This window comes from Magallana gigas, chromosome 3, assembly GCF_963853765.1.
Source record: "Magallana gigas chromosome 3, xbMagGiga1.1, whole genome shotgun sequence".
In the NCBI taxonomy this organism is placed as follows: Eukaryota; Metazoa; Mollusca; class Bivalvia; order Ostreida; family Ostreidae; genus Magallana; species Magallana gigas.
Genome location: NC_088855.1, coordinates 11,027,068 through 11,038,818, shown reverse-complemented (window position 1 = coordinate 11,038,818; position 11,751 = coordinate 11,027,068). Strand labels below are relative to the sequence as shown.

At 36.1% G+C, this 11,751-nt stretch overlaps 1 protein-coding gene across 1 annotated transcript; it reads left to right on the top strand.

The window, feature by feature from the left end:
* The first annotated feature begins 3,216 nt into the window (after positions 1–3,216).
* On the top strand, positions 3,217–11,546 carry LOC105330532 (receptor-transporting protein 3). Its single transcript, XM_011432271.4, has 5 exons — positions 3,217–3,341; positions 3,445–4,034; positions 8,440–8,584; positions 10,654–10,824; positions 11,258–11,546. Exons 2-5 carry the CDS (start codon positions 3,769–3,771, stop codon positions 11,420–11,422), a joined length of 747 nt encoding a protein of 248 aa, XP_011430573.1. The 5' UTR covers positions 3,217–3,341; positions 3,445–3,768; the 3' UTR covers positions 11,423–11,546.
* Positions 11,547–11,751: the final 205 nt, after the last annotated feature.

Here is an 11,751-nt window from a genome sequence, read left to right as displayed (position 1 = left end):
TCATGTTGAACATTTTATCATTTATAACGTCGTTGTCAAATACAGTGATTGAGAAATTCCCCTCCCCCATATTTTTTTTTACGTTTGGGAAGATAATTTAGATTTAAATATGGAGAAAAACTTTTTCATAAAACCCAAAATCGCTGCAGAATTCAAACCATTTAAGAAAGCAAAGATCGACATCGGTCATATTTGTTAAGGTTCTTATTTACCCCATATGTAATATATTCTGTTTTACTCTCTCGATATCAAAAGTTATTAATAAAATGAATGTGACCTAATATGTTAACCCAAAGAAAATAATTACATCGATTTTGAACTATCTTTTGATTTTGTACATGTATAAATAAGTTTTATTTTTCTTTTCTTGTAATACATGTGACTTCGAATACGCTCTATCTGATAGATTTTCATTGGGAACAAATAGTTTCTTTCTTTCTTTTTCTTCAAAAAGACCAAAACATTTAAGTTCACAATTCAAGGAGTCAATAGAAAAATTGACACGAAACAAATTGCATAACCGCAAACACTCTACTGTATCATACATGCAGTGAAAGTCCTAACTCCCTTTCCTTTTTATTTGAGATTTGTTTCAAACAAGTATTGTCATGTCGGCATCATAGTTCAAAATAGTTCTTTGCGCAAAAATATATGTGGGCATCATTGGTACATCTCTCCATTTATAATTCGATGGGTTAATTTCGGGTAATAAAACTGTTGTCTTGGACTGTCTTATATAGTACGGACCTGACATTTTCTGACAAGACCTACCAAATGAAAGTTTACACACTCTTCATTTCAACCCGATTGAAAAATAAAGACAAACATTCTTTGAACAGATATTGTGTAATTAAGATTTATGTAAATAACGCATCCATCAAACTCGTAGAAACACGATTGCGCAGGCCGAACCTCCTCTGACTAAGCCCTAGCGACAGGAGGGGGCCATCACACTAGCGATCAAGCTAGTTTCACTTTTACTGAAGGCCCATGTGGGGACATGGAAACTCTGAAGAGTTGAATAACGTCCCGGGGAGCAAGAATGCGCAACATACATGCCATGTTGGAATCCAGTGAGATTATCGGGTTTAGCACCGTGCAACATACACCAAGGATCCCTCCTTGATCAACAATAGCGTTTCTTTGATAGATGAACATATATGTACTGATACGATTCAGTTTGAAAAAACCTATTTTGACAAAGCTATAAACATAAGACTTGCACCAGGTGTCCAACTTGTTTTTGTTCTCTTGCCACATAGAGTTTTTACGTATTTACATTTTAAGAAACAGAGAATTACAAGAGGTGTTCACAGTTTCATCAAAACTGTTCCTCAGAACTAGTGCATAATTACTATAACTACTACTACTAATACTACTACTACTACTACTAATAATAATAATAATAATACCATTACAAATTACAATATTAATAGATAACTGGGACTGGAAAAAATATTGATGTTCACATTTTTCGGTTTGTGGTTCAAAAATGAAAATCATTTGCTCTGCTTAATCATTTGTCATTAACATCCCCGATAAAAATCAATGTTTTGAAATGTGTAGAGTACTGTTTGTAACTAATGATGTACTTCTGAACCAATATAATTAATCTGTATTCCTTTTTGGTGTTAAGAAAAAATACAAGTATTCTTGCAGCTCTTTAGTATAAACACATTTGACAAAACAACTGCAGCAATATTCGATTTTTTTTTAGATGTTATAGTTTTTGTTTCGAATAAAATAAATCATAGGCAGTAATATATTGTCTGAAGCTCTAATTATATCCCCAAAGATAACAATTCGTTATGAGCTTCTTGACTTGCGACTGATTTGCTAAGTATTTGCCCCAACGCAGACATGACACCTCTAGTTAAAAAACTGAGCACTAATTATGCACATTTCTGTAATTTGACAGTAACATATGAACTTGAACATCAGACCCTTTGCACAGAGTGAGAGTTTTTCTTAATTACATGAATAATTAATCTATCGATGTCGCCTATATTCTTAAATTTCTTAGAATAATTTCCGTTCACTGTGCCCCTGTTTTTTTTCCTAAAATTTTAGAGCCAAAATCTCTCTCTCTCTCTCTCTCTCTCTCTCTCTCTCTCTCTCTCTCTCTCTCTCTCTCTCTCTCTCTCTCTCTCTCTCTCTCTCTCTCTCTCGTTATAAATCATTCAACTAATGATGTAGCGGTCATGAAAAAGTAGAGGAGGGGTGGGGAGGGGGCAACTTGAAAACTCGTTGCGGTCACTATAGGCACCAGACACGTTTTCTTCCGCGCGACCAGATTTTTACCTGTCATGAAGAAACTCTGGTCTCATCATCTTCCGCTATAAATAGATCTAAACTCTTTTGTGAATTGGACGAGAAAATGGCCAGGTCGGGAACCTTTAACCTTCCAGCCAGACCTATCATTGATATATCAACATATGTCATGCTTAGCAACACCTGCCGACAGCAGTGGTGATAGCCGTAATAACTTTGTTCCGTTCTTCGCTGTCACAAAAAATACTAAATGAATATACGTCTGGGTCATAATTTAATGTCAAGGTCTCCCTTTGATCTACTAAAATTAACTTTGTAACTTCTCTTACTTACATCACCTATTCAATAATGCAATTTTAGGTGTTGCTCGTCAAACCCCTACATGTACATGTATTTAGATTATTCATTTATTATAAACTTTAAATATGTAATTAATTTAGAGATAATATATTCTGCTGCTGATGAAATATGAATATCAAATTCTTTAAACAGCCAATATGATTTATTAAAAATATCTTTAAATTAAATATATTTATGTATAAATAAATGAAGATTTTTTTTCTAATAGAACGTATGTTTTAATATCCAGAGGCTGATACAGTACATACTGTCAACTCCACAAAATTTGTCAAAAGGTTTCTGACACTTCCGGGTTTGTTAGTATTTCTTCATCAATGTTTCTTTTTCAAAAAGTATGTAATGCAAGTCATTACATTAATCTATTTGACACATCTTTTTGATTAGGATTAGAAATCTAACTTAAAAATTGTTTTAGAAGACGGTGTTATCGTTTATATATAAAAGATATTACACTGTAAGTGGTTTGACTTGATAATGCATTAAGTTGACACTGCACCGACGTTCCCAGCAAAAAAGTTCAAAAATTGAAACGAATCATTTTTATGTATAAATTTAAGTGTAATATGAGTTCTGAAAATAACAGAGAGAGGACGTCTCACGCGCCACTGACAACAGTTTGAACTTACCTGAATCGCACCTTGACAAGGGGAACCCTATATAAACATGAGCACACTTGAAACACCGGCATCAGAAATCGTTGTGTGGGGAAGGTAACGTGACAAAGCTGCATATAATACACTTGACAGTCGCTAAACCACTGCCTATACGGACTTCTATATTTTATCTTTCCATATCTTTTTTTTATTTCTTCAGCAAAGAGAAAAATTAATGTGTTGATCAATGCATCGGAAGATTACCGAAGGAACAGAAATTGTCCGAGCTCGTTAAAGAAGCCACTTGCTGGCTGACGCCTGGGGGAAATAGGAAGCTCTATATAACATTATCTGGTCACTCGCTGTGTCCAGCGGCTATCAATACACGATTCTATCTCTCTCTTTTCCAAACCGTCGGACCGCAAGAGACGGGACCAGTGATTCTGTTGAGGACAGAGACTGAATGATAGGGATTTCGGTGTTCTTCAAACTCAGGACCCCCTTGTAAACTTTCCCACTGGATTCTTTGATCTCACCGACCACCATGCTGTATCTCACACAGACCTCAGTCAACCCGGGGCTGGGTAGCACGGGGGTTAGTCCCGTTGTGAGCCCGGGGGTCAGTCCCGTCAGTACCATTGCGCCAATGACCCTCAACCCCTGCACTACATCCTTGGCCTTCACGCCCGGGGGTGGAAACACTGCGCTGACCCTAAACACCGTTCCCCAGGGATCGACGATGGCCCCCGGGTCTATTATGCACCTAATTAACTATGGAGACAAGGATTTAGGACTGCTCCTATCACAGAGGTGAGAATCATTAAATTGTCATTTTATAATTTGCTCGTATTTTTTGCAGAGTTGGTTGACATCATTTTGTCACTAATGAGGGTTCACTGATCTCAAAGGATTTTGTACATTGTATACTGCCATGTAGTTTGTCAGCATTTTTGGGGGGCCAAAAGACACATGTTGTAGGAAATTTACATTTCACATAAAAAAATTATGTACGTTTTACACGCAATTTGATCATCTAGTGGTGCGGTAAACCCTTTGCACATTTTCTTATACATGGTTCTACGGGTACGACACGACGAGAGCAAGGTTCATCGTGAACCCACAGCTCCCCAGATTACGATGATAGAACGAGATGTCATCACAAGTAATCAGATATGTGGCAATATTTACTCGAAGACAATAAACTGTCTCCTGAAGAGGTCTTTTTAGATCATTCAATCATCAGACAATTGATGTTATTATCTATGTCTTTTAAATTGGAAACGGAAAATTGCTGGATCAATTGATAAAGTGTCATCCCTTGTGAAAGATAACTAATCCGAGTTTTGTAGACATAAAAGTGAATGAGAATTTACCCGGTACACAGTTTTAACCAAAGTGTCAACAATACTGCAGAATTGGGCAACGTCGTTTAAAGATTTAGGGCTTCTTGGGTTGGGAAGAGCAGGGGATTTTGTTTGTTCATTATACATAGATACAATAAAATTCTGACACAAATTAACAGAAGGAGGTTTGGTATACAAGTAATCATCCATTATTAAAACACGTGAATTCTTTTCTATCACAAGCATTTAAAAATACCAGTAGTGGGGAAGGAGAAAAAGTTTTGAATTGCTCTTGAATTCGTTTTTTAAATTCGTTTACACGCTCTCCTTAGATGCTGAGACATTTTTAACAAGCAGATGACAGTGACGACCAGTCTGATAACTGGGAGTGGGTACCATCGAGTTAAACTATCTCTGAAGAAGGGTCTAAACAAACAGTTATTTTATCTTATCTTTGAATATACGCGTTAAAATAGTATTCAAACCACCCGAACCAAATCAGGCCATGTTGACCCCAAACCATTCGGAAGACACGTTCCACCAGGGGTCAACTAACTGCTGTAGTTACATATATATGATAGAGCCCATCCAAGCCGTCTTAAATAATTTGTACCTTAATTGCACCGAATTTGGCCTGGCATACACCAGACGTAATAAATCATATTGAAATGTTTAAAGCAAACAGGTTGAAGTGTCCATATAAAAGCTTGTAATCTTATTCACGTGCTTCTTTGCTGAACCTACCAAAGAGAGATAGAAACAATAACATATATCTCTTTTATTTTCAATATCATGCATTTGATGTGATAAGATGGTACAGGCCGTTGTTTGAACATTGTTTTATCTTGCAATGGGTTGTCTCCGTGCATTTAAATAAGAATAGATAGTTGGGGGGGGGGGTGAATAACTTCCCAGCTGTAGCTTTGTATACCGGGTATATTTTACCGAATTCTCGCCGTGTTCAAGGCCCACCCAGGTGTCCGATATCATCCGTCGATCGTCAAAGGATGCTTTTAATGGGTTTAAAGCGAAAATTGCAACTTTTAGTGGCAAAAAAGAGACCATCTTTAGAGCAATTGCGCATATTATGTATGAGTCTCGTCACAAAGTGTCATCCTGATATACATGTAGGTCAGAAATGAACACATATCGGTCCGTCATTAATTTATTCGTACAAGCCTCGACGAATATAGGGAAAACCTCCAAAAAATTATCAAATTATTAAAAAAAACTTGCACCTATCCAGGAAACGGTGGACGATTTTTTATAGTTCGTTCTATTTTAAGGGGGGACATATATATGAAGTCGACGACTTATGCAAGCGACGCCGTATTAATTTACCAAACGACATATATTAATTAGCATAAAGATATTAATTAAATTCAAGCCAAGACGTTCGTTAAAATGAACGATGGTATCTCATTAATACCTAAGAGTCTTATACCTCCCTCACTTTTATAGTCAAACTCTCTTATAAACGATACTCTGTAATCGATTCTCTGTCGCCCCTTTACCAAAGAACCTTGCTAATTCCGCCCGTTCTTTTAATTGTTATAAATCAAAACGATAAATGTACAATGTACCTTGTTTTGTACGACAAGGTATGAAATTTCCGGCTTAGAAATGTCAACTTTTACATAATGCCTTAATAGATTACGTTCATAACTTAATATTTTAACACATTTGCTTTGCGGTGCCAACATTTTTTGGCAAATTTATGGTTATTTTATTTCTTTTGTAACAATAAAGCTCAAGAAGACATCGTCACATATATGAAAAAACCAGAGCAGTCTGTTTTATTTATTCCATAATTAAATGCGAGGAGAGCTGCAAATTCAAAAAATAGAAATAGAATCTGAAGTATATTGTACGATCATCATATATGGAATGAAAAGGGTGTTAACATTAAATGCAGGGAAGCACGAAATAAAAAATTAAAACGTAATTCAAGTTATTTGTAAATACAATATATGAAAGTGTATAGAACTTATACATGTACGTAGTTTGACTACGCATCTGTATCGCCTCATCCCCTTTTTGAAAAGTCCATTTACGATTCATTCAAAATTAAAGAAAAGCTGGCTATCTATTAAGTATTTACAAAGTTGGTATCTATTTTTATTGAGAGACCTTGACATGTTTTGACCTTTTCTAATTGAAAAGCCTTAGTCAAAGTCAAACAAAAATTCCATCGCGGACAACATCCAAGATCAGATTGCAGAACCATCTTAAACGATGTGTAGCCGCCGGGTATTAGTTCAACTTGAATACAGAATGGCAAACATTGTCCATTAAAAAAGACATTTCTCGGCAGTTCAAATGTCGTCTCGACAGTAAATTTTATCAATTAAAACGGAGAGGGGTGTTCGGTATGGTCAACGAATAAAAGGGGTAGAGAGCGGGGTAATGACAAGATATATACAAAGTACTTAAAATGATACGGTTGATGAGAATTAAGGGACTAATGGTGGTCAAATATACAGGTAGAAAGATCCAACTATGTTGTTATTTGTTGTGGAGTAAATTTAGCATGATTAACATCAGGGGTTTTTCTTCTGTCATCCATTAGAACAATTTAACAACATGTCTTCGAAACATATTAAATTAAGAGGTCTCAACAGACAATGCGCTTATTCACATACCTTGGTGACCCCTTGATAAAATATGATAAAAAGATGGAAAGGAATATATGCACAAGACACACATCTGTCAAAAGCATATGCAAATAAGTCATTTTCGCGTGATTTATCTCCTTAACATGGGGAGATGCCTACTTTCCAATTTACCGATCTTGTTCGTTTTTATCCCTGAATGTTTCGTTTGATATGATCATCAAACGGCTCGTATTTTCGTTTGTCGGGAGAGAGAATAAATGTGCATTAAGCAAACCTTGTTCTTGTTTTGGTGTGCTGGGGATGACGAAGCCATGTTTCTTGTGGAGTTGGATCCATCAGTGCATGATCTTATCACATGGGGTCAGCGGGGTTTAACATGTCATTTCCGCTTGAACCGCTTTAATTAGAAAATGTAATTAAAATCCCAACATTGTTTGAGTACTATTGTAAAAGAAGGGGGGGGGGTATGAAAAAAAGCAAGCAAATATTGGCCTTTTATTATCTTAAAGACTACATAAATTTCGTACATCGAAAATTATTTCTCATTGAAACCGTTGAAGTCAATTATTTTATCCAAAGAATAATTCTATTAGTTAAACAACGTTATAGTTTAGCCCATTCATGCACATTTTCCATTAAATAAAATGAACCTTGTCTCAAGGGTTAATTTTTCTTTTGAGTTCTAAACAACAAGAATCCACTCAAATGCACACACCTGAGCACGAACAACTTAACATATATACGCTATATATATAAATAAATTTACCATCGAGGTAAAATGCACGGCTTAAAGACAGTAAATCGTCGGCCCTTTAAACTATAAAACTTGTTTTTCCGACGACAGGTAAATTTATCTCTGTTTAATTCACCGCACTTCTGTTACCATCGTTATCCTGCAATAAATCAGGAGCAATCGCGAGAAATACCTAAAGAAACTCGAATCCTACCCGGCCATACAGTAACGAAATAAAGCGCACAGGCTTTGCTTGAGCGCATGTCAAATAAAACCAATGAGAGTTTATACATATCATTGAAGATAGTAGATAAAAATCCCACTCTTGTGGTCCTCCAAAGAAATTTTAATAATTTTTTTTTATTCTTTTCGCGAAATTTATAGTTCTATAGATTTTTACACTCATCTCTTTGAAATTGAATAAATATTCTTTAGTGGTATAACACATGTAAAAGACATTTCGTAATACTTTAATAAAATTTGTATTGAGAGTATTTAAGGTTCCCCTTTTTTTTCTATTGCAGAATGGAATTGGTATGGCACGGCGAATTCGACAGACTGTTCAGTCAGTATTATCCCCACTCGTGGCAGCTCGTGCCTACTTTCTGTCCACCAAACGATAGATGGAGAACATTCAAAGACAGCGCCAAAGTTCGATTCTCATGTCAGGTACGCAAGGGTCAAAGACTCAAACCAACATATCATTTTCTCCAAGACAGAAGGCCGTAATTGCATAAACGCCCGACCTAACTGATAAACTGAACTTCAAAAGGGTGTTTCTTTACCTTAGTAACTTGCGGATGAAGACCCTAATGATCATTTAATTATGAACATATACAAGAAAAAATTGTCCTTAAATAATTGACCACAATGCCAGACAGTTAAAATCAGGATTTGAAAGTGGTTTACAGATTCTGATAGCGAAGCACGGTAATTTAACAATTTCATCACGTTTTATCCATATGGTAAAATCCTATTCAAACAACAGAAAAAAATACAGATTATCTGTCGGGGTAATATTTCTAGATTCCATTGCTATTCATGTAACAAATGCCGATGTGTATAAGATGCCTGGCCCTCACTCGAGTTATCTTTTGAACACAAGAACATGAGAACGTTTGACGTGCGTAAATCACTGGTGCAAAAAATGGGTTGTTTGTTAAAACAGTGAAGTTAAGGCATCAGTGAATGAAACCATGTTCTAGATAGAGATGATATTAATCGGAATCCGTGATTCACACGTTACGTGAAGTCTACTGACGGTGTAAATATTCATTGTTTTTGGAGGTAGCGTGTGGTTGCATTAAACCCGACCGTAATGTTTCTGCTTATGATTTCATTTGCATCCATTAATCAATCTCTTATTATTTCTCCATTTCAGTGGGCATTAAATAGCACACACTGTTTATCAAGCTATATTCCTCTCTGGTTAACCTTCAATTTAATTTGATATCAAAACAACAAACAGCATCGTACGATATATAAAATTAAGGAAAAAGTTTTAATTGGGGGTTCAAAGCCAATGTAGGGGTATCTTAACATATGGTTAATGATAAGACCAGCTGATTTCCCTGCAAGAGCCCAATATACTGTACACAAACACCATCTCCAAATACCATTGTTTCCAGGGAATGCCTGGCGAGCGAAATATATTCCTTGGAGGAATTACATTGTTGCTCTAAAGGATGTAGATGAAAGCAGGTCACTCAAACGCTTATATGTAGTAAAATTCAAAGGTGTCCGTCATCGAACAAGGTGACCTTGATGGTCGTCTGCAACGATGATCAGGGGTTAAGTTTATGGTCTGTGGTAAGGAGGGGACCCCCCGCTTTTACCAGGGGGTGACGGACCGCATTGCGTATGTGGTCAGCATTATACAAAAATAAAAGCGGCTGCCATGCGAAATTTATGCACTGTTCTGACACTTCAGGTGATGAATTTACATCATTTTTCCTTACACGTTGTCTTGTATATTAATGAATATGGTCCACAAGTCTGGAAAATCTTTTCATATTCTGAAACAAAGTGTTTTGGAAATGAATTTGATTAATTTTCTTGTTTCAATGTATAAGGTACAAGTGCACGCTTCAGGTATACTGTTTGTCTTAATTAAACATTACGAAATTAGTTTTTAAATTTTCTTGCGATTGTCAGCAACGGGTCCCATACTGGAGACCTCACCGCACCAATAGCTCGATTAAACAAATAGACACAAAATATTTAGTTTTGCTATCTTCTTAAGACATTAAACACACTCATAAATACCAAACCACTGTGAGCCCAACACATTATGTACATAAAGATCTGATAAGCTTTCAAACACTCTCCCTTTTTGTAATTGAATGATCCAAACGTCACTTCTAATTTTAGATTCATATGATCTATTTAAAGAGATTCAGAGTTTAAAAACTCTCTAATTGTAGATTAGTTCCCCAACTCCTATCCCCGATTTGTGAAACTCTCTTTAAAACACTGTTGTGAACGTTTATTATACAATATAAGAATATATCGATCCTTATTTGGAACAAGCTGTTCATTTAGTCCCCCCATTAGATAAGTAAATACACAATTATTTTCTGAAAATTAACATACATTCAGCTAGGACTGGCCAAGATCTAGAACCTGTAGGCGCTTACTGTCGACGACTGTCCCTCTTCAGTCGTATACCTGTATACCTTTCTGTGCCATTCATGTCTGTCAATAAGTGATGTGATTGGACGGTCGTTTTTTGATTTCAGGAGTGTGGCCACGGATGGACGTCGATGAAGGGCAGGGTCATCTTTTGGTTCCAGCTGAACTATGCCACCAATATGGGCTATGTCATGTTTAAACTGTACGGCCAGCAATGCCAAAGATGTAAAAACGGCAAATACGAGCATGCCATGTGGTACCCTGAAGAGGTCATCAAGGTTGGTATTTGGATATGCAAAGAATCTAAGCTCAAAGATCAATGTATTTTAAATGATTTTTCTCTAGTCTTAACGATTTTGATAACGGGAAAATAATGCAAATGATCAGCAGTCGTTGTTTATCACATATGCCAACATTCTCGTTATTGCGTCTTTGTTTTATTTTAGATTCATGTCCGGCTTCTAGATTTCGAGCATAAACAGAAAATTTATTTTACTCCATAAATAAGATAAACATTTTCAAATTCTAAATGAATTTTGATAAAGAATATTTTTTGTGTAGCAATCCAAAAAGATAGGTGATTTCCCTATTTTTTGATACAAATAATGAACACATCCGTTTGCCAGAACAAATTGAAATGTGCATTGCGTTGGGTGGGGTAGAATAAAGAGGCTTTGACAGTAATACATCCTATTGATATTTTTTTCACAGGTCCTTGGAAACGTTTACAACAGAGTAGGGCAGATTTACTACGGCTTCGTCCGTCCTCCCCTTCGTATTGATCGCCGGGCTGGCAAACCAAGGAACCAACACAACTCCGAGCTATGTCAAGCATGCAAAGAAGGTCTTTGTCGAGAGGAATGGACATTCACATGACCTAGATTAACCAGTTAGAAAGACGCTTATAATCAACACAAGGGCCCCGCTCCGGCGGGAAATTTGAAAAAAACCCTGAATCAGAGATCATTTTTTTAGTTAATATATATATTTTACACTATGATTTATATGTTTGTTGTTTATAAAATCTGAACGTCTGACGCCATAGGCGATATGAATCCATGCATAGTGTTGTGTTGCAATCAGTCTTATTATTATAGTTCAATTTAGAACAGCGTCTCAGATGATTTAGGAAGGAAACTACTGAATCAACTATATTTTGTCATGTAACATTACCATGAACAAAACTGTTGAGAATTGATTTCCTT